The sequence below is a fragment of the Hippopotamus amphibius genome, chromosome 8, assembly GCF_030028045.1.
Source record: "Hippopotamus amphibius kiboko isolate mHipAmp2 chromosome 8, mHipAmp2.hap2, whole genome shotgun sequence".
NCBI classification, from domain to species: Eukaryota; Metazoa; Chordata; class Mammalia; order Artiodactyla; family Hippopotamidae; genus Hippopotamus; species Hippopotamus amphibius.
In genome coordinates, this window is record NC_080193.1 from 123,085,996 (window position 1) to 123,113,086 (window position 27,091).

General features: G+C 38.5%; 1 protein-coding gene across 2 annotated transcripts in view; it reads left to right on the top strand.

The window, feature by feature from the left end:
* Positions 1-27,091, top strand: part of CCDC141 (coiled-coil domain containing 141) — a 207,573-nt gene that overhangs the window by 61,776 nt on the left and 118,706 nt on the right. For both annotated transcript variants that reach the window (XM_057746706.1, XM_057746707.1), the window contains exons 5-6: positions 3,748-4,001; positions 19,369-19,485. In XM_057746706.1, the coding sequence (XP_057602689.1) occupies positions 3,748-4,001; positions 19,369-19,485 (371 nt within the window). The remainder of the gene's footprint in view (positions 1-3,747; positions 4,002-19,368; positions 19,486-27,091) is intronic.

Sequence of the window (27,091 nt, forward strand, 5' to 3'; positions counted from 1 at the left end):
TGTTAATATCACCCTCCAAAGGACTCTAGATAATAAATCATTATTTTTCTAAAACTCAAAGATTAAAGAACTCAATCTTTCCTAGGTAAATTTTTTAAGATCCGACCACATATATGCATATAATTTTAATAGATTATTGTTCTATAAGACCTATCACTAACAGGGGTTATAAACAGCATCCAAAATATCAGCATTAGTTACTACAGAGCACAGGGCGATCAGCTGGATGCTTTGTGAAGACCTAAAGGGGTGGAATAGGGAGGTTGGGAGGGAGGCTCAAGAGGGAGGGGATATGGGGATATATGTATAAGCACAGCTGATTCACTTTGTTGTACAGCAGAAACTAACTCAGTACTGTAAAGCAATTACACTCCAATAAAGATTAAAAACAGAAAAGCAAAAAACATATCAGCATTACAGCAGTGGCCTGCCCATTTTTATACAGTGGCAGCAATCTAGCTAGGCCCAAAGTGGGTAAACAGAATCACATGAAATTCCTCTTAGGAGACTGGAAAGGAATCAAGTCCAGGCCACTGAGATGGGTTCTGTGGCTTCAATCCAATTTTCATCCCACCAACATGATCATCACACAGCAATTTCACCTCCAGAAATCTGACAGTGACTGATGAAACCTGACAGTGACTGATGTTTTCGGTGAAGAGGTTCAGTACTGAGGCAATCCAATGGAAGCATTTTCCAGAGGGGCTGGAGGGGGAGGGGTTGTGGAAGTAGGGACTTTTCCATAAACATTTGGCGATGGAGCTGGAAGTGGGGGGGGCATACCTAAATGCTGTCATTAATGTTGGCTCCTTCAGTTACTAGGATCTGCGGCTCAGTGAGCCAGTTTTCACAGGGCACAAGCTGCTCTGTTTGGAAAGCTTAGGCTGCAGGGCCCTGGCATCCAGCTGGTGGTGGGACCAATGCCCTGCCTGTCAGGGGAGTCCACCAGGCCTCCTCTTAATCTTAAGAGATGGATAACAGTGCAAGCCGAAGACAGGAAACATATTTTATTTTTGTGATGAAAAAATATTCTTCCATCCTGATGGCATGTTTATCGTGACATTTTTGCATCCCTCTATGTGACACTTGAAGCACAGGGATTGCAGGAGACTCTAGTCAGGATATCTGGCTCCCAATTCATATGCCCAAGGGTAGCTTCAAGGGCTTTATTTTCATAATATGGGAGTTGGTGAAATTTATTAATCAACGAATTCAGTGGGATATGATTAAGATTAGCTGATTTGAAATGCACATTCAAGGACAGAACTCTGATTTTCAGTTAAGGATCTCGTACCTGTCTTAGTCCATTTAGGATGCTCTAAGAAAATACCACAGGTTAGGTGGCTTATCAACAACAGAATTTTATTCCTTACAGTCCTAGAGCCTGGATGTCCGAGATCAGGGTGCAGTGTGATCTGGTGAGGGCCCTCTTCCAGGTTGCAGACTTCTCATTGTGTCCTCATGTGGCAGAAGGCGTTACGGAGCTCTGTGAGGTCTCTTTTATAAAAACGCTAATCCCATTCATGAGGGCTTCATCCTCGTGACCTAATCACCTCCCAAAGACCCCACCTCCTAACACTGAGCATTAGGATTTCAACCTATACATTTTATGGGGATACACATTCAGATCATAGCAACATCTATTATCTTTAAATTTAAGGAAATAAATCACAGCTGTAACTACAGCTGGCAATTATCATAAGAATCTGAGATGTTGATCAATGAGTAGCACAAAATGTGAATGTTAGGATGACAAAGGTTAATAATATGACTGGAAAAACTGTAATCAAACTTATCCCTAATATTTACTTTATTTCAATTTATTTCAAAACCTATACTTTTTTCTTCTTCAGCAACGCTAAGGCTATGTTGCATGTTAGAGACATTCTGTAGCATTTCAGAGATCAGAACCAGGATGAATGGGTTGATGGTTTTACCATCTGGAAAGTTACAGAATACGTTCTTTCTCTCCACTATGTGACAGTCCTTGAAATAGCTGAAGACTAACATGTCCTCTCTAGTTTTCTCTCTTTTGGGTGGAACATGCCTAGTTAAAGTCTTCTCCAGAAAACATGATTTCCAGACTGCTTATCAGACTGGTTGCTCTCAATTCAACAACACATAATTAAACAATATTTTCTGAATCCATGCCAGGTGAGAAAACCAGAGTCATGTGTGTTGGAAGAGTACATGGCCTTTGTCCTCAGGAAGCCTACAATTTGATGGGAGCATGTATACACTTTTTGGTGAATTCTCCCTGTGCTTTCTGTGGGTCCCTCTGTTATACAACCCAGCACACTGTGTGGTAATAATTTATTTCCCTCTTTGTCTTCATCATCAGATTATGAGACTCTCAAGGACTGGGATTAGTACATCCCTGAACTGCCAGGGTTTAGAATAGCATCCAACTCAAAGTATGTTTATTGAGTGTTATTTGTATATAATCCCACTTTAAGACTCAATAGCATGATGCAAAATGAGTAATAAACAAGGTACTACAGGCACATTAAGGAGGAGATAATTGGTTCTAAGCTCTAAAGAATCACAGTTGCACCCTCCAGTTTCCCAGTGGCCTTCTTAAAACGAACATAGTGCCTAAGAAGCTTCCTCACAGGAACAGTTATGTTATTACTTCCTTTTTCTTGGATGTTCTGTGTGTATTTTAAATGTAGCTGAGATATAAGTACATTGGGGTCTATTATACTATTTTCTCTGTGTTTGTGTATATTTTAAAATACCCGTTAATGAGTTTAAGAAACACTATCTCATTGAGCAACATGTGGAATATTTTAAAATGTATTTGGAAGAAATATCACCCATGTTCTCAATGTCAAAATGTGACCTTGATGCTTTTTAGAAAATACTCACTTGGAAAGGTTATTTAGCAAGCTATAAATTCACTTTAATTTCTGTACATCCCTTATTTATCCATCTTAAGTTTGTTACTTATACTTAATAATGATGACAAACCACAAAGGTATTGGTATAAAATGTACTTTAATATTACTTTTTTAGCTATAACGACAATCGAAACAATTAAACAATAAAAATTTATTGGCTACTCCACATCACAAGGTATTATGTCATAAGTAGAAATAGCATATGCAGAAAAATACAGTCTTTAAAATAAATGCACTGTAGAGGTTTTGTATTTCTTGAAGGTCATGATATATCTAGACAGTTTATCCTTGAGGAAAAATACATCACTTTCTACCATCCACTGATGGAATAAATAGCTAGGTCAACAGGCCTTCCCACTTCTGGGTGACAGCTGATCCTGTGAGACCAAGCATGCATTTTCCACTTTGCCATAGTCCCTGGCATCTGGGTAACTGGCCCGCGTATTCACTGAGCTTCTGTTTGGTCACTGCAGGCATTAGCATTTAAACCTCAGATTTAGTCCAATCACCTCAGGATGTAGAGCACTCCAAGGAGAGTAGGCACCTTAACCAGCATCTCACCACTAAAAACCAACTGAACCAGTGCCCAAATCTCGCAGTCTTTCTACTCCCTGTACTGATTTATGCTATCGCTGAACTTCAGCATCCTAATATTTGGCAGTTACTGTGACAGCAATTGTTAGGCCAAGGTATTTGACCAGTTGTATCAGAGGCATTTTATGTTTACACATTTGAATTCCTTATTTTTAATAGAAGGTTGCATATATCTTAAATTACATGAAGAGTCCAAAAATTGCTGTATAAAAGCTTGCTCACAGCACTATTCTTTTTTCCTATTTTCTTCTAGAACTCTTAGAACGATCTCTAGCCCTTTTAAACAAAAGTCAACAACTCACTGACTTCATAGAAAAAGTCAAGTGTGATGGACCTAATATAAATCCCGAGATGATTCAGGGAGCTCAAAACAGCTGCCTGAAAATCGACAGTCTTCTTGAACTTCTCCAAGATAGGAGACGGCAACTAGACAAGTACCTGAAGCAACAGCAGCAGGAATTGAGTCAGGTTCTGCAGATATGTCAGTGGGACCAACAAGAAAGTCAGGTAACCCAAAGGGGCATTGATGGTGCCCTGACCTTGGCTAATGAAGTTTGCTTATTATGTAGATGAGCTATTTCCTGGGACAGTTTTTCAGTCGTCATGGTGAAATCCTTTGGTCTTTGATCCAAACTACCATGTTGTTTTCCCAAGCAAGTAATGTAAAAACAAAGATTTTATTTCTTCTGATTATAATACTGATTTTTTAAATGGGAGAATACCCACTAGCACATTTGAAAATGACTAAGTTCTATTGTTGGATTCTCTTTCTTGCTTCCGTCCAGGTCACTACTTTTAGATACATTTCTTTGAAGTTTTGAAATGTTCATTGCACTTTTCTTGAATGTTGGAGAGGCGTGATGGTGCTGAATTGTACTAGATTGCTGCTAATGCCAGTGAAAAAGTCTGTCAGCCTGAAATAGAGATAATGTTCTTAGAAGAGTAGTCTGGTACCAATGAAGAAATATGACCTTGGCCTATGGCTAGATGCTCAGTGCTTAGAGGACTTTGGGGTGGGAGGCTGATGAGTTTGCAGGCTTATTAGACTCATTACCCGGACTGCAGGCCCAGCTCTGGTCCGTAGTCAGTGTGCTTCCTGTGTGTTCCTTGTGTCCCAATCACTTGAGAGTAACAGTGGATAGAAATCTCTTTGCAAACCCCCAGCTCAAATAAGTAGGATATTTACTGCTGTATTTATAACTGCCCCAGTCCCATGCTTTAATCCATACAGATTAAGTGGAGGGAATTTTCAGGGAGAAATGATGTGGAAGGAGGTCTCCTGGTCTGGATGCATAGGAAAGGGGTCTCTTCATATAGTTTGTATTATTGCTCTGATCCCAACTGGAAAGATAGACATAGAGCTGGCAGCAAATATGAGTCCAAGAGAAACTGATTCTTCTTTCAAGCTGGAAAAATGAGGGTTTAAATGACAATTAACCTTTCAATTTATACTTACCAAGTCTCTACTGTGTACCAGATCCTATTATAAGTACTGGGGATACAAGATAAAGTCCTTTTCCTCTAGGAATTTTCTAAACCTCACTTTCTCAGCCTCAGCTCTATTGACAGTTAGTGCTAGGTAATTCCTTTGGGTAGGCTGTCCTGGGCACTCTAGGGTGTTGAGAACATTCCTGGCCTCTACCCACCAGATACCAATAGAACATACTCTAGTCGTGACAACCAAAAAGGTATGCAGACGTTGCTGAATGTCCCCTGGGGGGCCAAAATTACCCCCAGATGAGAACCAGTGTTCTAGTGTGATAAGAAAGGCGTGTGATAAACAAATGAACAATAATAAGTGCTATAAAGAAGATCAACTAGGGCAGTGAATTTTGACTTGTGTTGGTCTACTTTTAATCAGAGAAGGAGTCATAGAAGGACTCTCTGAGGAGGTGACATAGAGCAGACACCCAAATGCAGACATCTCCAGACATATAGTCAGCTTGCATTTCGTCACCTCCTCCTCTAAGTGACTATATACTTTCCTGCCCACCTCCACCTTCAGCCCTTTTGCCTTGACTGCTACCATTTGCTCTCCTGCTTCTGCTGTGCTTTGCCTGGCAAGCCATAGCCGCTCCCCAATTTAGTTCTTCCCCACCCCACCTTCATATACTCATTACCCAGAATGCTATTCTCCAATGCAATAGTTTTTAACTAATGATTCTGGCAAAACAAAAGAGAATTAATCTTCAGGACAAGAATAAACTTAAGATTGTTTATCAGACAGCTTGTCCTCCCTAAAGTTCCTTGTCTTCCCTATCATTACAGCACTCTCTTCCTCTCTTTCTCTCTCTCTCTCTGTCCTTCTCTCTCTCCCCTAAACCTGACCTGACACCATATCTGGTTAAAAAGAACCTACCTCTTATTTCTTTCTTTTGAATTGATAACCCCCAATCCCTGCTTCTAGTGCTTCCAAGAATACACTAAAAACTCCTCTTACTTTATTATACAGAGTAGTTTATCCCTTTTAAGCCACAACCTCTCTTATCCAGAGACATTCTATCTTCAGAGAGGCTTCCCAAACACAGAACAATTTCCTGAGAATGAAAAAGCAGCTACAGTAAGTTTTATTTATTTATTCATTCTTAAGGTAGTAATTTTGCCTCTCTGCTTCAAGACTATGGCAATAATCATCTACTTATCCTCTGCAGTAAAAAAAAAAAAAATCACATGAAGATTCAAACTTTGAACTATCTAATCCAGTCATATGCTTAAGGGAAAATCTAGATACCTTGCCAAAGCTAGGAAGCAGAAAGATGTCTTGATAATAACTAAAGTAAGGTATTTCAGAAGGTTTTTTTTTAAGATTTATTTATTATTTATTTTATTTATTTTTGGCTGTGTTGGGTCTTCATTGCTGTGTGTGGGCTTTATCTAGTTGTGGCAAGCGGGGGCTACTCTTTGTTGTGGTGCGTGGGCTTCTCATTGTGGTGGCTTCTCTTGTTGAGGAGCACAGGCTCTAGCCGTGTGGACTTCAGTAGTTGCAGCACGCGGGCTCAGTTGTTGTGGCTCACAGGCTCTAGATCACAGGCTCAGAAGTTGTGGCACATGGGCTTAGTTGCTCCACGGTATGTGGGATCTTCCCTGACCAGGGATCGAACCCATGTCCCCTGCATTGGCAGGCAGATTCTTAGTGCCACCAGGGAAGCCCCTACAGAAGGTTTTTGACTTGGTGAGTTTTCTAACTTATGGAGTCTCATATTCAGGGGGAAATGTGTGCTCTTTTTTGAGGGATTGCTTTTTTAAATAGAATTTATTTTTTAGAGCAGTTTTAGATTCACAGCAAAATTGAGCTGAAAGTACATGGTATCCTCTGTTCCCACACATGCACAACCTCCCCCAGTATCAATATCCCCCACTGGAGGGGTACATTTGTTATAGTCAGTGAACCTGCACAGACACATCATTGCCACCCCACATCCATAGTTTACACTAGGGGTCACTCTTGGTGCAGAACACTCTAGAGGTTTGGAAAAATGTGTAATGTATCCACCATTATAGTATACAGAATAATTCTACTGCCCTAAGAATCCTCTGTGCTCTGCTTATTCATCCCTCCCTGCCTCATCCTTGGCAACAACTGATCTTTTTACTTTCTCCATAGTTTTGCCTTTTCCAGAATGTCATATAATTGAAATTATACAGAATGTAACCTTTCCAGTTTGTCTTCTTTTGCTTATTAATATGTATTCAAGATTCCTTCATGTTTTTTCATGGCTTGACAACTCATTTCTTTTTAGTGCTGAATAATATTCCATTGTCTGGATGTACCACAGTTTATTTATCCAGTCACCTACTGAAAGACATCTTGGTTGCTTCCAAGTTTCGGCCATTATGAATAAAGCTGCTATAAGTATGCATGTGCAGGTTTTTGTATGGACATAAGTTTTTAATTCATTTGGGTAAATATCAAGGAACACAATTGCTGGATGACGTATGCTAAGAGTATGCTTATAAGAAATGGCCATACAGCCTTCCAAAGTGGCTGTACTACTTTTGAAAGAGAGTTCCTGTTGCTCCACATCCTTGTCAGCACTTGGTGTTACCAGTGTCTTAGACTTTAGACACTCCGGCAGGTGTGTAGTAGCATCTCATTGTTGTCTTAATAAGTCTAATCTTTAAATTGGAAATAGTAACATGTAATTCATAGAGTTGTTCTAAGGACTAAAGGAAATAACGTGTAAAACATGTAGCACAATGCCTACATTTTAAAAGACGCTTAATGAATAGTAGTTTCCTTGTCCTCTCTCTCCTTGGTTAAATCTTACAACTTACGAAGGCTTTCTCATTTGGTTCCTATTCTTTTCCCTGCTTTAGCATTACTGGTATTATACGTGTCTAAGTCTCTTAATATTGTTTAGCTTTTGGAGGCTGCCATAGGTATAGTAAGGCTTTAAGAATGCACAGTTGTGGGTAAAAGAACCAGGCTTTCATTTAGACTCTACTCCTAATAGTCTAGAACCAAAATCAATTTAATAGTAATCTTGAGGATAAATATTATTTTAAATAAAATTGATCCATTTCCAAAATATACAAATTGCCCTTACTGCTCAATATTAAAAAAACAAACAACCCAATCAAAAAATGGGCAGAAGATATAAAAAGACATTTCTCCAAAGAATACATACAGCTGGGCAACAGGCACAGGAAAAGATGTTCAAAATCACTAATCATTAGAGAAATGCAAATAAAGACTACAATGAGGTGTCACCTCATACTGGTCAGAATGGCCATCATCAAAAAGTCTATAAATAATAAACACTGGAGAGGGTGTAGAGAAAAGGAACCCTCCCACACTGTTGATAAGAGTGTACATTGGTGCAGCCACTATGGAGAACAGTATGGAGGTTCCTTAAAAAACTAAAAACAGAGATCCCATATGATCCAGTGATTCCACTCTGGAGAAAACTATGATTCACAAAGACACATGCACCCCTATGTTCACTGCAGCACTGTTTATAACAGCCAAGACATGGAAACAACCTAAATGTCCATTGACAGATGAATGGATAAAGATGTGGTACATATACACAATGGAATATTAGCCTTAAAAAGAATGAAATAATGCCATTTGCAGCTACACAGAAATTATCATGCTAAGTGAAGTAAGTCAGACAAAGACAGTATCATATGATATCACTTACATGTGGAATCTAAAAAATGATACAAATGAACTTATTTACAAAACACAAATAGACTCACAGACAGAAAACAAACTTATGGTTACCAGAGGGGAAAGGTGGGTAGGGGGAGGGATAAATTAGGAGTTTGGGATTAAAATATACACACTACCATATATAAAATAGATAACCAACAAGGACCTACTGTATAGCACAGGGAACTATACTCAATATCTTATAAGAATATGTAATGGAAAAAAAAATCTAAAGAATATATATATGTATATATATATGTATGTATGTGTATATAACTGAATCACTTTGCTGTATGTCTGAAACTAACACAATTGTAAATCAAATATATTTCAATAAAAATTTTAAAAAGATTATGAGACCAAATAAATAAACAAACAAATGTTAAAAATTGGTCAGTAGATAAGATAGTCATTTCCTTAAATAAAAAGTTTAAGGCTCTTATTCTTAAAACACCCCATGTTACATTTTCTTTTGCTAACACCAGTGACAGCACCTCAAGCAATTAATAGTGGTCACTGTTGTTTCTGTGTGCTCGTAAGAGCACGGATCCTGAGGCCAGATTGTTGGCTGGGTTCAAATCCTGACTCCACCATTTACCAGCTGAGTAACTGAGCAATTGTTTAACTTCCCTGAAGTTCAGTTTTCTGTAAAATATGGTGTAATAGTACCTACACCATAGTATTATTAGAATCATCAAATGAGTTATTATATGTCAAGTGCTTAGAACCGTACCTGCCGCATGGAAACTGCTATACTATTATTAGCGTTTTCTTATCATCATGTCTGAGAAGAACAGTGAAGGCCCAACGCATTACATACTCCCCCAATCCTACCCTTCTTTGCTCACATAAAGACTGGTCTTGCAATAAAGGCTCATTTCATTATTTTGCATTCACAAGATGTGATCAAAGTCACTTTTATAATCTTAGCCATACTTGTTCAATGGGCACTCAATAATTTAAGACAAAAATATAGTTGTATTTTTTATGCTTGTGACAATAATGTTCACTTATTAATGAGTTCAAACTGTATCTAAGATTGCTATCCATATAGATAATTGCGATTAGCTTTTGACATGCTGCCACCTTTTAGACCTTTATCTAAGCATAAGCATAGTCACAGGCGCACACACATTCATTAAAGAAACAACAAAACAAGCAAACAAACAAAAACTAATGGAATTAACCCACGTATACTATCTTATTACCTAAAATCAAATTAAACACATCCTAGACACAGTCTTGTGTCAAAAGTACCATAGATAATTTCACATGAAATGTAAAACAATTTAGATAATATCTTATGATGAAGTAGAGTCTCTTCAGTTTCTCAATATTATAAACAATAATTAATGTTTACTTTGTTGATAATTATGTGAACAAGGAAATATTTTTAAATCCAGGTAGGCACAAGCATAATTATCTTACTTAAGTTTTCAAGTTTCTCCTGAATGTTCTATTTTGAAGCTCTGTCGATGATGCAGTGGGGAAGAATAGCAGCAGGGACACTAAACTGAGTGTGACTCTGTTAGTAATTTGAGTTCTATGATTACCATGTTCCAGGATGCTCTACCTGGTAAGCCTAGAACACTGTAGAACCACAGAGACACATGCTTCATGGAGGGTAAATATATTTTTGTCAGTTCTGTACTTTATTGAAGGGAACATAGGAGCTGTCAAACCTTCCATTAATAAAATATCAGCTTTGTCAATCATTTTAACCATGTAAGACGAAGGAAAATTAAATGGAGAATTAGAGCAAAGATTACTGCTGAATAATAATGTGGATGTCTGAATATCTAATATGTCTTCTCTCATAAGAGCCATTTAAAACAGACACTTAGTGCTTCTCTGTTTCTAAGTGCTGATAGCCTAATGCTTTTGAAATATAATAGTTCAGCTAATTCTCCTTTGGAAAAGAAATTAGGTGACCAGGATGATGGCAACTTAAGATTTATATCAATTGCAGAAAAAAAGCAAATAAAGACCACATAGTTTTCTATCTTAATTGGGATGTGATAGCCTGAAAAACATAATCATAGCATGTCCTCTCTTTATCATTGTTTTTCAGAGGTAAAAATGTGCACTTTTTTACGTTTAAAGATGAGCAGCTGACCTTTTTTCCCGACTCCAGCAGCATCTTATTTTGCAGATAATCTGCTTCATTAATGAAAATCAGAAGCAGCTTGGAGTATTTCGTGCATAATTAATTATCTTGGCAAGAAGGTTTATGAATGTAATTTTTCTCAATTGCTTCAATCAAGAATAAGTGAGACACACAAATAAATTAAAACTAAGTTATTCGTGGTCTCCTTGTACAAGACATTATCAAGGACATCCAGGAGAATTAAGTAGGACATAAGGGCAGATAATCTTTTTACTTCCCACATCACATATGCTTATAAGATACCCATCTTTGTGGGAGGAAAAATGGGTAATAGAATTCACATTTGGAAGTTTTTATAATTTGAGTACCATGTATATCATAATCATGTAACCATATGTGATCATATTCTTTGTCAATAGACAATTAAAATGATATCAGTGATGACACGGATAAGCACAGCCTCAGGGCACCAGTCTTGTACCTGCTGGGCAGCTGTAAAACTGTGTGCGTGTGTGTGCATGCATGCGCATGCACATGCTCACCCACAGATGTGTACACATGCATGTGTATTCTCCTTTACATGATGCTACCTTCGAACTAGGATTTACAGCTTGAATGGTTGACCAGCTTAAATTAATATGAAGTAACAAAAAGCGCCTAGCTTAGTGGCTACAACATAGCAAGGGCTTTTTTTTTTTTTTATCTTACTTTGAATTTAACTTTAACTTTTAATTGAAGTATAGTTAATTTACAATGTTGTGTTAGTTTCAAGTGTACAGCTTTTTCAGATTCTTTTCCATTATAGCTTATTACAAGATACTGAGTATAGCTGCCTGTGCTATACAATAGGTCCTTGTTTACCTATTTTATTTATAGTAGTGTGTATATGTTAATCCAAAACTCCTAATTTATCTCCCTTCCTCCCCCACCCCATGAATATAGCTTATTAACATTGGGTGGCATAAGATCACCCAATGGTCTTACTGGTATCTGATAGTTTGGTCCAGTAACAGATATACATGACTTTCCAACCACTCATAGATTAAAATTTACCACAGAATTTCATTTTAGCACATAGGCTGTCTCTAGAATTCACTCTTAAGTTATGCCAGGGTAAATGCAAAGTATCTTAAAGTGTTTGTAGGAGAAGCATGTGATTTTGAAAGTAATAGAACCCCCTCCTAATTAGAAGGCATGCTATCACCATTACTTTCAATGACACTGCATGTCAAAGGTAGTAACAGAGGGACTCTGGTGCAGATGGTGTGGATATCAGTCCCACATTTACTTGCTATATGGCTTTAAACAAGTTACTCAGCCACTGTGCTTCAGTTCTCTGTAAAATGGGAATTGTAATAGTATCTGTTTATAAATTTGTTACAAAAATAAACAAGATTATATATGTAAAAATTCTTAGAGCATGGCTTGGCGTATGGTAAGCGCTCAATAAATGTTCAAATGTTCACCATCCCACTACATCTTTCAATGGTTACTTTCTAAGCTTTATTGGATAATCACCAGCACATAAAAATCCTGCATGTTAGCCAGATCCCACACCAATTCTCTAAATCACCAGATAATCCTAGCTTTCTAAAATTATGTGGAGGGGGAATAAATGCCATTTCATAGCTTTGTATCTAGCCTACTTTATGCAAAAGGTCAACTTTATTTGTAAGATTAAGTTAAAAATCAATTTTCCTCTCCCTTTCTCCACCCTTTAGTTATTTCTTTAGCGCATTTATACCTATTGTAATTGAGTACATATTCATTAAGCTTAGGCTTTCACTTTAATATACCGTTCAATTGGACTGATGGCTTTACAACATTTTAATTAGGCATAATTACTTAAGTTGGTAAGAGGGTTGGGGGACACACACTGTGATTAAATTACCTTCTAAGCAGTGATGAGACTGATGACAAAGCTGTTTGATGTGTGTGCTCCCCGGAAAAGGCTCTGCACTGCTCCCATTATATGCATCTTCCATCGTGTGACAAAGTGAGCAGCTGCTACTTGAGCTGCATACTAATCCCCAGGGCTGCCTGTGTATCTTTCCACCACCCTGAGCTCTTTTTCTTCTCTGCCTCTGGTGCTGGAGATTGTTGGCTTTCCTTTTCTCAACACCACTGCCCAGCCCGTCCTGGGCAGGGAGCAGGACTCATTCTCTCCTCTACCCTCACTTTCATGGTTAATTTCAAGCAGAGAGGCCCAATTAATTTTAATGCTTTTTATAGGGCAACTCAAAAGCAAACAAACTAAATGGCACACTTTAAAAGGATTAAAACATCCTTTAAGTATAACAGTTGTTTACCTTGTCAGTATGATAGTTTCTGACTCTCATTTTTTCCAGCAACCAGGTGATTAGGCCAAGGCTTTAGTGTGAACTCCATTAGGCTGCATAACCTAGGATCTGGGATGATAATATGAAAATGTCAAACTTTGGTCTCACGCCCAACTAGCCCTATATGTTTCTCTCTCCCTCTCCCTCTCTCTCTACCTCTCTCTCTCCCTCTCCCCCACCCCCCACACACAAACAGTGAATGGCTTCAGATCATTTAAGGTGGAACCCTAAGTTATACTTGGAGAACCATGCCTCAAATACCCTAGGCAGAGATGCACATCACTAGGACACTGGGCTGGATCTCTGTTTCCTTTCTTGAAAAAAAGTCTTCCTTCCACTGCTGGTAGGATTCTTCCCAATGACTCAGAGTTAATGCTAGAAATAGAATTTAGATCCAGAGACTACTACTGTATTAATTTTATTCATTGGACTAAATAGTTTCCACTGTTTAAGTAGTTGGAGGTTAAGAAACTGCCTAAACACAAACAAGAGCTGAGGGCAGTCTTGGGAAGGGAAGAAGTCCTTAGTGACATTTTTCTTGAAATATAAATGTGAGAATAGAGATGTTATGTTAACACAAGTCAAACTAATCAGAAGACAAATATGTTAGCACTAGTCAGAATAATTAATTACATAAAATTATGGTTCCAGACAGGGAGATAGATTATCTGTGAAGCTGTTAAAGTAATAAAATTTTTGCCTCAAGACAAACGATATATTTTAGCTTTCCCACTGCACATCAATAGAGAATACTGGGATTGGATCATTTATTGAGGAGATACTAATACCTTCCAGCTGACTTCAGTAATTCATGGAGGCCTTTCAAGTTCCACAAAAGAAGACTGTGAGCTTTGTCCTCCTAGAGTTTCTGAGATGAAGTCCAAAGAGTAATAAGCCAATAATTAGATCAGCCCCAGAATACATCCCAAGCCACGTTTTTGGCAGAAATTCTTTTTCTTTCTCTGCTCCCAAGCCCTAAATACAAACATCGGAGACACGGCTTCCATGCCTCTTCTCCTAATATGCGCTGTCACCTAATGGAGCTAATGGATATTTGAAGTCTGGTTATTGCCTAATTAAATACAGAGTACGTTTGACCAGATTGCCTAACACAAATAATGACAACTGGATTCCCTACTGTAAAAAATAAAAAGGACAAAACCTTACAGGAGCTAAAATGGTTGTTATAATACTAACATGCCTTCAGAATCAAAGTAGACATTAGACCGTGGCCATCAAGGATAATTGAAAACACCTTTGTGTATGTGTGCATTTTTTTTTTTTGATAATTGGGAGAGAGACTATCAAAGCATCTCGAGTTAAAGAAGATATATGATTGATGCCTTTCTCCTCCTTTATCATTTTTTTGGTCTCTAATAGTCACTGGTTATTTGGCAAAAATTGTTCTGCACATGGAAATGAAAATGCAAGTGATTTAGAGAGATTTTCATCTTCTCTTAAGCATTTCTGTTAAGAGGTTTGAATTGCTTATTGCTAGCTTGCCTCCTCCAGCATGGTTTTAAACAAAGATCAAAAAATAAGATCTGATCTCGGATTTGTAGAACAAATTGCAGAAAAAGAGGCCATGATGCTTTATGACAGTGTGCTGTGTAGCTTTGGGCTGCAGCAAAAGTTCACCTTCTTGCCACCTGAGCTGCTTATCCTTGACAGTCAGAAAGTATCTTCCTATTCCTCGTGCTCCCCGTGTTTCAGTCCTGAGTCTGGCACGTGCTGTTTGGGAACTGGAATTCTCGGTTTGTGCTTGCCCCTGCCTCTGCCCACAGCCAGCCTCTTCCTCTGAGCCACTGCTTCTGGCGGGCCTGGCCCACACATCCGTTCTCCTCCCTAACGCAGTATGTCCACTGAGCCCCCGCGATTATTCACAGGGCTTCCTTCCGTGTTAGAATCAGATTCTGTAACTATAGTGTTGGATTTTGGTTTTATCTTAAGAACATTCAAACACATAGCCTAATAAGAACCATTCCTCTCTCCTGGAATCCTTTGGTTCTACAGATGGATGTAATGAGAAGAAAAAGCACTAGACAGGGAAGCATGAATTCTGACTACGGCATTTCTGCCTCAACCTGTGGGACTTTCCTCTCGTTGGTTGTGTGACCTTAGATCAATTGCTCACCCTGACTGGGTCTCAGTTTCCTTATCTGTTGAAAAAGCAACTGTCTCCATCATAGGAGGCATAAGGATTGGGAGACCTGCCAAGAGTAGTACCTGACCCTGCTCTGGGAAGGTCCTGTTCATTTCTCTTACTTTTCTCATTCTTATCTCCCAGCAGGGGTCAAGGTGAGACTGTCATTCAACAAGCAAAAAGTAGTCTTTCCTTGCCCAAAGCTGACACGTTCAGTAGTGCTCTCTTCCGATTTTCCCACTCTTTCTGGTACATTCCTGTCTCAACTCTCTTAAATGCATCTTCAGTTCTCTGCACCTGCAAAAAATGCTTACGTCTCATCTAATCAAATAAAAAAAGTTGGAGGGAAGCTCCTTTGCTACCTTTGCTTTCCTCAAAGCTGTCATCCAATCCCCCCTTTCCTGAGCCAATAAGCTTCTTTGAAAGAGTCATTAGTTCTACTCCCTCACCCCCACTCAGTGGTCCATTCATGTTTACCAACCAGTATCTCATCCCACCGTTATCTTGACTCTGCTATTTTAAATTGTCCTTAATTAATAATACTCAGTCCTTAGATCAACATTTAACATATAAGGATATTCTGAATATCCTCGAATTACAGAACCATCCAATAAAAAATATAATACTATCCATAAATGTGATTTTAATTTTCTAGTAGCCACATTTAAAAAGTGAAAAAAAAATTAAAAAGTAAAATCACATTAAAAAGTGAAAAGCAATAATGTATTTTGTTTAATCCAACATATCTAAGATAGCATTTCAATATTTAATCAATATTAACATTTTTAACAAGATATTTTCATTATTTTTTATACTAAGTTCTATGAAATCAGCTGTGCATTTTATACTTAGAGCACATCTCAATTTGGGTTTGTCACATTCCAAGTACCCAGTAGCCATATGTGGTTAGTAGCTATGGTATAGGACAAAGCAGATCTACAGCATTTGACTGAGTTTCCCTGGCATCTCCCTTTAACTTACAAGGCAGCTGTTGGTTTTCATTGAACATCTCTGATTGTTCCTTCTTTGCATCTTTGTTGATTTCCCTTCCTTTCTCTCTATCTCCCTTCACCCTCTAAGTATTTCCCCTCTAATCCCCAACTCCCCTCCTCAAAAAAAAAAGAGATCTACTCCACTCCTTCTCTACCTAGTTCTACCTCCTCTGAGCACTGAGTATTTAAAATGTCATGTCGAACAGGTGGGATAACCACTGACACATCACTTAGATCAATCTGAAAGGTAGGAAATGGGAAGTGAATGTAAAAATATTCTCATTTTCGCTCTTAATCCATCACTGCCCAGAACCAATTTCCAGTGCTTACTCTGAATGCTTTTTGTTCTTCCTTTCTTTCCACATGCTCCCAAGTCTTGGCTCCTGTTTTTATCCTTTTGCAGGGACCATATTCTATAGAATGTCCTGATGCATCATTCACTGTTATCACTGAGGCTTTGGAACAGCAGCTGATATAATTTAAGTGCTTATAAAAAGTGCTCTTGAAATATCTATGCAGCTGTCTGCAGTAGCTACTCACGGGATGCAATGACTGATTTACATTATGGTTGACATGCTGTCAGTTAATTAGGGTGTCTTGCTTTTACATCAGATGGACTCTGGGAGTCTATTCTGCGTGCATCTCACAGCACACAAAGTAAATCTGATCTAAGAGGCTGCTCATGTGTGTGGCTGCCTCATGATGAGATGTAACACCCCCTTGATGAACCATTTTCTTCTGAGTGTTATGCCACCTTGTTTTTGTGTTTCTTCCCAGGGTGCATTTAGTAGTAAAAATGTGTAGATCTACAGAGTCAGTATGCTTTATCAGGTAGGTATGTGATCAGTATACATGGAATACCACTGTAGATGTTTAATTACATTCTCTTATAGGTAAGAGTATTGCCATGCCCAAAGGAACAGTATCCTTTTGGGGGCTGAAATAGTATTTGCCAAATCCAGGGTATGAGGTCAGTAAATACCTTTAAAAAAATCAAAACATCTTGCTCCTTCCTGGCTTTCATCACTGCTGGCATGTGTTAGATGACAAGTCTTTGACTCACAGAATTTAATAAGATTATCTGAGGGTTCAGACTTCTCACCTGTTTTTAGAGATTAGTGAACACCTGTTTGTACCCATGTTTTCTTCACTCAGATTCTATATTAACTTTCCCTATTAAAGCATTCTTGAGATTTCTGAGTTCCTACCACTTTAGCTAAAAATAAATAAAGTTCACTCCCATACTTAATAAAATAAAGAATGTCTGAAAGTTAGTTATATTCATAATCCATTTTTCTTTGATGAAACCTTTAAATCATTCCTCTAGTTGTGGTTTTATGTGGGCCCTGCTGCATCTTTTGTGAGAAATTTTAATAAAAATTTAATAAATTAATGCCCGAATTTTATAGCTCTTGATAAAATACTCTGTGGGTTCTCACATGCACATAATACATATCATTTAGTTCTAATTGGGATATTAGAAAGACAAGTCGTCTTCAAATAATTGTAAATACACGAACACAGTACACAGTACTTTAGATATGGGGACCGGCTAACGTGTATTGTGCGCAGATCATCAAATATTCTGAAGAGAATGACGCGTCCTTCACGTGAAAACTGCTACAAGGTCACCGTTATTCTTTTCTTTGCACTGACAGTAACCTAAAATGCTGGTTAACAAATATTTCCAATTAGCAGAAAGCTGGAGAAACCCTCTTGCTGCCTATTTTACTGCCTATTCCATGCTGGAAAATGCTATGTGTTGGTCTAGACATTTGATCTCATAATCAGGTTTGTGATAACAGCCCTGTAATGGTAAAGGAGTGTATTATTCTACGTAACCCCTAACCTGACTTCTGTGTAGTGTGTGTCTTGTGTGTGTTTGTGTTTGTGGTGTATGTTTATTGTGTGGCGCTTTAAGACTAGCCTAGCTTTCTCCTTGGCCACCTGCTTCACACATTTCTTGATGTTATAAGAGTTCAGAGAAATCCTGCAGGCAAGACAGGCTAGGCTGGAGAAAGACATAGTATATGTCCTGGGCAATGCCCACCGTTTTGAGTGGGCTGCCGGGATTCATTTTTAAGATGTGAAGTGATTTCCCCTGATGACCAAAGACTGTAGGTTACCCGAGGATGGCAGCAGGGCATAGTGGAAAGAGCATGGACTTTGGAATAATGTAGGTCTGGAACAAATCCCAGCTCTGCCACTTACTATATGGCCCTGGGTAAGCTACTTCACCTCTACTCATCTCTACAGTGTCAATGTCATAGCTGTTATAGAGTTGTTGAGAGAAAAAGAGATGATGCCTGAAAAGCAACTAGCAAACTGTCTGGCATGTAGTGGGTCCTTAAGAATCAGCAGCTATGATGTGAGCATGAGAACAATGCTGTATAAGATTTGAGAGTAAAAATCCAACTCTCTTTCCTTTAATTGGGATAAGGAATCTGAATCCAGGGGCCACATGTAATCGGTCTCCTGTCAACTTATATCATCATTTTTAAAAGCACAGCTTCTTGCAGGTCTTTTGTTATTTGTTGTTTTAGCACTGTGTAAGACACGTATTGTAAATCAAGTCTAAATGAACGTGAGTTATGCCCTTAGCTATTTATAATGTCAATGGAATTTTAATAACTTCTCCATTCATTTTCTGAATACAGATTTTCAGCAGTTGCCGCAAACTAAGTATTTTTGCATTGTCTTTTATTAGTAGAAACATAATTCTACAAATGCTATTTAATATTGTCTTGTGACTCTATGTAACTACATTCCAGTTCATACTCTTATACAGGAAAGAAGATTTATATTCTAAAAGAATGCATAGTTTATAGACTGTATGGGAATCTATTTGGTTATTCTTTGCTTGAAGATTTTGAATTATTTTCTTCATACTAAGTAATCCAGTGAAATGATATATTGTTTTCATGACTTTGGGGTATTATTTTGTTTTTTCTCTTGAGCATGTAGAGATTGAAATGAAGAAAAAAAAACCTGATTATATTAATTTAACACATGAGTTTATATAAAAAGAAATTGAAGTAGCTTAATTTTTGAAAGCCTAGGGAAATATTTCTGGATTTTTTACTCACTTATTCTAAAAACTGTTTGAAATTTGACCTCTCTTTGTTATTTCTTATCTAGGTTACTGGTTGGTTTCAGAAAACCATAAGAGATTTACAAGAACAGAGCCTAGGTTCATCCCTTTCAGAGAATGAGGAGCTAATTCGTAAGCATGAGCAGCTGATAATAAAAGCAAAGGTAAGAGACACATTAAAAAAATAATTGAGAACTGCATGGACTTCTCTTGAATACATGTCTATAGGTAATTTAGCAGAGTACTAAAAACTCTCTTTGTATAGTTTGCTTGCTGTTGCCACTTATATTTCCCTAGTTCCTCAACTTGCTTCACGTTCCTTAGTTTTGCAAAAAGTGAGAACCACCAGCCAGGCAGCAGCTTGTAGGTGTGTCGATGCACAGAATGGAACCCCGAAGCGCTGAGAGCAAGGAGAGCAGAGCGGCCACGTGGCGGTGCTCCTCTCACCACTGGGTCTTGTTGTTCGGAAATGGGCTCATTTGTACATGTGGGGTCTATAAACATTTTCCAAACTTCTCTACAGGTGCTCCATTTTGATCTGCAAAAAAATGAAAGTCCATTTGTGGTAGATTGAGTGAATACTTTAACCAGTATCGAGATTTAGAGAACTTTCTGTTGTTACTATCTTGGGTGGTTGATAGTTGTAGGTACAGCTAAGTCACGAAGCTCTGGAAAACAATGGGCCAACACTACTAGACAATGGTTGAACGTAAGGAAGACAAAGCAAATAAACATGTACGTGTTTGGGAGGATAGGATTTGGGGGTGGGGGGGAGCAGAGGCAGCAGGTTGTACCTGTCTAGACCGAATTTCCTCACAAGGATCATCATGTTTACATTTGTTGGTTTTTGCTTCTCTTTAAACACTGCAGTGTACATAGGTGTACATAGGTGTACCTATACAGTATACATAGGTATACCTGTACAGTATACATAGGTGCTCAAAGTGTATGGTTTGAATATTTGCCTGACTGATAAAGATTCAGTTACAAAAGACTGTTATGGCTGATGATTTTTTCTTTACGAACTTGTATTGAGATACAATTGACATACAGTAAACTGCATATATTTAAAGTATACAATTTGATATTTTTTCTTATTAATAATGCATATATGGCAATCCCAATCTCCCAGTTCATCCCACCCCTTTCCCTACTTGGTGTCCATATGTTTGTTCTCTACATCGGTGTCTCTATTTCTGTATGGCTGATGATTTTTTAAATTTAAAATTTTTCAGCATTTGGTTTATCTGTTTGAGAAATTGCCTTTTTTCATTGAATTTACATAGCCTTTTATTCTGTGTATGTGATATTCAAGTTTTATCAGTGAAAATTCTATCAAAATTCCTAAATGCTAAGCACAAGAGATGGCCTGAATTGCATAGGATGGTTGCTTCCTTTAAAACAGATAAATAGAAATAGTATATTCATATAACTTGGACATACTTCGGGGTTATATTTGCTGTAACTGTGGATTTATTATGGTTTCTCACAGTCCTGAGGACAGTTTGGAGTAGAATATTTGTTAACGTATAACCTCAGTTTAGCTTATATCATAGTTTACAATTTACCTTTGTAGCTTCGATGTGCATAAATAGAAAAATACAGATATTCTTTCCATCATTATCCCTATGTTGTAGGCATAAGTGGGTTAATAAATAAGTTTTTAATAATACATATATGATTATGTAAAGTACGTCATAGAAAACATCATAACTATAAGGAAAATAGAAGTGAATTCTTCAACCCAAAGATAATCATTATTAAGATAGCCATTATTAGTATTTTTGTGCACTCCTTTTTAGTCTTTCCATACACAACCCTAGAAACATAGCATTAGAATCATGTTTTTTTTTTTCATTTACAACTATATCATAGGTGTTTTCCTGTGTAACCTAATATCCTTTAACTGCAGCATATTCCATTATATGGAGAAATTTATACTGCAGAATTACACATTTTGGTTATGTGTATAAGCTAAGCCATATGACTACCCAAGCAAGTATTGTTTAAAAAGGGTATGAATTCCTGATAAACACCATTATATTTCAGACGATTTGGCTACCTCCTTTCAGGGTCCTGAGCCACTCAGGAACCAGTTACAGATCTCATGCAGAAGCTGAGTATTGCCCCATGTACTCAGTAAGGAGTTCTGGGACTAAACTGGTTTTGGAAACTGAGGCAGAGAAACCTATTTTCCCATAGCATCCTTGCAAATAAATTTATTTTATTAAAAAGAGGTATGTTTGCTTTGCTGGGAGTTCCTGTTTTATTACTTCCAGTGAAGTATTCTGTATGATGTAAGATTTTCCTTCAACTATGGGCTGGCCTTTGGAACCCCTAATCTCAATAGCACCTTTAGAGATTATCAAACATTGAATGTCCATTTAGAGATGAAGGCTCAAACACAACTTATGGATAAAAAAGGTTTGTTTTTTTTTTTTTTAAGACAATTGTCCTCAATTTGGGATGCTAGATAATCCAATGTCAAGATAACTGGTTTTTGAAGGCAGCAGGGGTCCCTGAGTCACATGGGTTGAAAGAGACCGCATCAGTGTAAATGCACAAGAGGGAGTGACACTCTGTTCTGGGATGATGCAGGATGGCTTTCCAGAAGGGCGGGGTTTAAGCAGATTGGTGGAGTGTGAGTGGTTGGTTAGGCAAGGGTGACCATTCCTAAATAAGGTAGAATATGGGAAAACAACCATCAGAACAATTTGTCTGTGATGAGAGTTAAAGGTCCTAGCAATGTTCAACCCAGAGATGAGAGACCAAGGGGAGTTGTCTGAGAGGCCATACTTATCCACAGCCATTCCCTAGAGAAGAAATGCTAACAGTGCATGGTCATTACAGGGAAGTAAACTTTGCAGGCTGGAAAATAGAAGGGAATCCTGAGGCCACAGAAGGTGGGCCTAGGTGACCTTAAACTCCTGAAGTTTCAGTCTCATGAAAGAGACAGGATTTAGATTACAATAACTGTTATGCTTGTTAAATTTAAAGCAATATGAGTGAAAAACACCTTTTCAAAGATGGCTGAAGTGATGGGACTAGACTGGGAAAACAGCAACATTTCTTAAACGTGGAGATAGTATCTTATTCATCTTGATATTCCCAGCACCTAGGATAGTGCCTGGTATGAAAAAAGATGATTGATTCATGTCTGTTTTTTAAATCTTCTTTCCAGAAGAAAGAAAAATGCTTTCAGTGTCTTTCTGTGATTCTCTAGTGACTTTAGATAGTGACTTAACCTCCTCTTACCTACCTAGCCATCCATTATCTTTAATAAATTTATTTATTTTATTGGCTTCATTGCTGCGCAGGGGCTTTCTCTAGTTGCTGCGAGTGGGGGCTACTCTTCATTGTGGTGTGTGGGCTCCTCATTGTAGTGGCTTCTCTTGTTGTGGAGCACGGGCTCTAGGCGTGTGGGCTTCAATAGTTGCGGCACATGGGCTCAATGGTTGTGGCTCACGGGCTCTAGAGCACAGACTCAATAGTTGTGGGGCACAGGCTTAGTTGCTCCGTGGCATGTGGAATCTTCCCAGGGTAGGGCTCGAACCCGTGTCCCCTGCATTGGCAGGCGGATTCTTAACCACTGGGCCACCTAGGAAGTCCTCATTATCTTTATTTATTTTTAAGTGTTTGGTCCTCAGTGTAGAGTTATACAAACTCCTTAATTCATCCTAGATCTCTAGATCTCCTAGATCTCTTGGCTTACTTTATTATTTCTCTCATCATTCTCTCTCTTCCTCACATCCCCATCCTCATAGGCACCCACTCTGAGTTCAATATATGTCTTTAGACATATTCCCATTCTTAAAATATATACAGTCACATGTTTTCAACTTGCATAGATTGTGTTAAGCCATAGATTTCATTGTTTCTTCCCACAACACTGGTTGCATCTATCTCATGTAGTTCTCTGTGATCTTCACTATGGTAATTCCTAGTTGCAGCATAACTTTGGAAAGTCCTACTACATAGATACTGATGTCCTCCTTCTATCCTTCATAATGTTGATTGCCTCCCATTTCTTTATCGCTTATAATACCTGACCTTCTAGTCCACTAACTCTTCTACTGCACTCCTGCTATTTAGCCCTTCTGCTGAGTTCTTCACTTCAGCTACTACATTTTTCATATCCAATCCCTAACACTGATTCTTCTTCATAACGTTTTTCCTGCTTCATCTGTCTAATGTCCTTCTTTACATCCTAAGGTGTGCCTTATTCATATATTCAATTGTTGGTCTGTCCAGGGCATTCATTCTGTGTCCTCCGATTTAGGCATTTCAGTGTGTGGCTTGTGCTCCTCACGTTGTTTTCCCCTGTAAGTTAACGCTGCCTTGCATATAACAGCTTCACTTGCTAAGGCATGGGAGGTGCGAAAGCCAGTTCTCTAACTTGTCCTTTTCTGGGTGAATTGGGGTCAAGGTGCAGGGAGATGCCCCTGAGTGCTTCTGTTGTTAGAATTAGGGTTCCAGCTTTTCTGGTTTGCCCCTCTATCCCAGACATAGACAAACGAGGCAACCCCTTGGAGGACCTCCCACCGTGATTGAACTCTGGACCCTGCTTTGTTCCAAGACCCATTCCCCATACTCTTCCCAGCTCACTTGATGCAGTTGAAGGGGGAGCACTAAGATACAGGTCAGGTTGCTTCCCTCTCATACATTAGCTGTCCACCTGGTCAGTGCTGTCCTGATGTTATTTCTTTCCTCTGGCTGGTACTGGCCTGGGGCTCCTATTTTCTTTCCTGAAAAGATACATTGACAAACAGTGACCAGGCACCTGGGGAGAGAAAGCGTCACACCAAGAAAGTTATCCCCTAGCATATCTCCTGTCTAAGGCATCCGACCATATTCTACTCCAGAAAGCCATGTGGCCCTGATACTGAAAGCTAACCACCTCTTATCTATAAACTTTACCTTCACTTTGTTAGCCTTTGCAGGAAGGACAGCTACATAATTTGTGGGACCCATTTTAAAATGGAAATATGGAGGCCCTTCTTAAAAAGTTATTGAGATTTCAATACAGCAACAGCAGAGCATTAAACCAAGCATGGGGCTTCTAAACAAAGGTTGCTGTGATGATACAGGTCACTTATGCATAATGTTAGTCCTATTTATAACGTTAGGAGTTTTGAAAGGACCTAGAAACCTTTGCTGGTCAAACATTTTCCATCGCCATCTTTACTAATCTCTTCTCACCTGGATTAGCAAGTTTTCTAAAAATAAAGATTACAATATTATATCCAGTTGCATCTACATAGGAAAAAAACAGCTTTCAATTCCTGCCATCACTCACTTTATCTTGGGTACACTTGACCTCTCTCAGCCTCACTTCACCTTTCTGACCTGTAAGGAGGAACCACAAATAACTCAATTAGAAAATATTTGTGAAGGTGCCCACATTTTAGTAGTGCCTCCAGAAACCTTTCCTTTCCCATCCATGGTGTAAACATTCAAATAGTTTTCATCTGTGGTTTTTCAACAATGTCATTCCCTGTTCTTGGAGGAGGAATCCAATTTTATATCTCTTTAAACAGGAAACAGCATATTACACTTTGGACTTTTTTTTTTTTTTGAATGTGGGTATGAGGAGAAGAAGGGGGAATGTTTCTTTCAAAGAAGATTTAAAATAGAAATAAGGCCTCAAACTGGGGATTCATTAATGAAATGCATATAAATGATCTGGTAACAGAGAGAAGTAGGTGAAGTCAAACAGCAGCGAGCTGCTCTGTACTGCTTGTTAGTCTACTCAGCAAAGTCTTTCCAAATAAACGTTGAAAATTCCTCTCTAGTTTCTTCCTGGAATGCATTCCAATATGAAATGTGGCAACTTTTATATCTCCTAATAAATGATACCTTATTCAGAACGTGTTGAAAGAACTGAACTAAAAGTTTTTTAATACAACCTTTAACTATGAGTAATTTTGTATTAAATTATACTTTCTTTATTGAGTATGAAAAAATATCTTCCTCTTACGTATGTAACAGGTAAAGAAATAGCTGACATGGATGATTGTAAACCACCCTTTGGTTAAGAACCTTAAATACTCTTAGATTTTATCCTGTATCAATTTGATGCCCAAGGCTTGAATTCAGAGTCTGGAGCTCAGAGCTGGTTGTAGGGAGTATTTGAATAATACATTGAGCAAACACTTCTTTGCTATCTCCTTTGAGGAGACATAATCACTCCTTCTGCACATCAGAGATAATCTTTATCCAAGAACTGCCTTCAGGAACCAACCTTTACTCCTGCTGGGAGGAAAACTTTTCCTCTTCCAGTTTGGTTCCAGTGATTGGGGCCCTGCAAATTAAATGACAATAGACAGGTTAACATGAGTGAAGACAAGGTTTATTTTCACACAGTGTACGTGGGAGGTCCCAGTAATGGAGAAGTCATGGAATAGCCCAAAGTAAAGTTTTACAAAGATCAATTTAACAAAAGAAAAGTTCAGTGGGAGAGTATGGATGGTTTTATTGGGCTTTCTAAAAATATTTTTTTTAATTAATTTATTTATTGGCTGCATTGGGTCTTCATTGTTGTGTGTGAGCTTTCTCTAGTTGTGGCAAGTGGAGGCTACTCTCTTTGTTGTAGTGCGCAGGATTCTCATTGTGGTAGCTTTTCTTGCTGTGGACCATGGACTGTAGGTGCATGGGCTTCAGTAGTTGTGGCACATGGGCTCAGTAGTTGTGGCACACATGCTCTGCGGCATATGGGATCTTCCCAGATCAGGGATCGAACCCGTGTCCCCTGCATGGCAGGCAGATTCTTAACCACTGTGCCACCAGGGAAGTCCTTTATTGGGCTTCTTAATGATAAAGGAATGAGCAGTCTGTCTACTTCCTGGCTAGAGGTTTCCCAGTAGCAAGGTGTATGGCAATTGAATCCATACTTCCTGCTGCTAAGTGTCAGCTGTCTTTAAATCAGGAAACTCCCTGGGAAGAGGTCAAAGGCAACTGTATTTCAGGAGGCTCCACTTAAATTTAGGTAGTATTTCTTTCTGTGGCTGCTAATTGTTTAGCTGTTTTCAGTTTAAAGTAATTTTCATACCATCATGGTGGACTGTAAATCTTCACACTTCTGTAGTGTCAACCCTTGCTTCGGTTCAGGCCCTTTGCAGTTGGTACACACAGAAATCACACAGGGGCTTTGAAGAAATACTGATCTCATGCCCAGAGATTTCATGTAGTTTGTTTTGGGAATCAGGATTTAAAAAAATTCACTACCAATCTTAAGATAATGTCATTTTTATCAAAAATGAAATCCAGATTTCCTGCTCCTTCTGAAAACTGGAAGACCTGGCAATGTCAGGCTCATCTTTCCATATAGTCATAACATCTCTTGGCTAAGCCTAGCAATAGCTATTTCCTTTAGGAAAGGCATGTGTACTTCAGTTTGCCACAGTCCCCACCATTCCTCATTAGCTCCTCTTCCACCTTTGCTTCACTCATTTACATTATGTGCCTGTCCCCTGTAAGCATTTGGGTTCGAGACCTGATGAGCAACGAGGTACAATTTAAGTGGAGTAGTAGCTTGAACCGATTTGCATTTTAGAAGATTATCTTGGGAAAAATGTGAACGATAAGAATGGGAAGAAGTGATATTGAAGACAAAAAAGTCTCTTAGAAAACTATTGAAGTTTGAATGAGAGTAACTTTAGATGGAGCATGATATCTTTTGAGATGGGGGTTATTAATGCCCATTTAAAAGGCTTTAAAGGAGACATAAAGCCTTATTCAAGGTGTGGCTCCCAGACAGCAGCATCTGGGAAT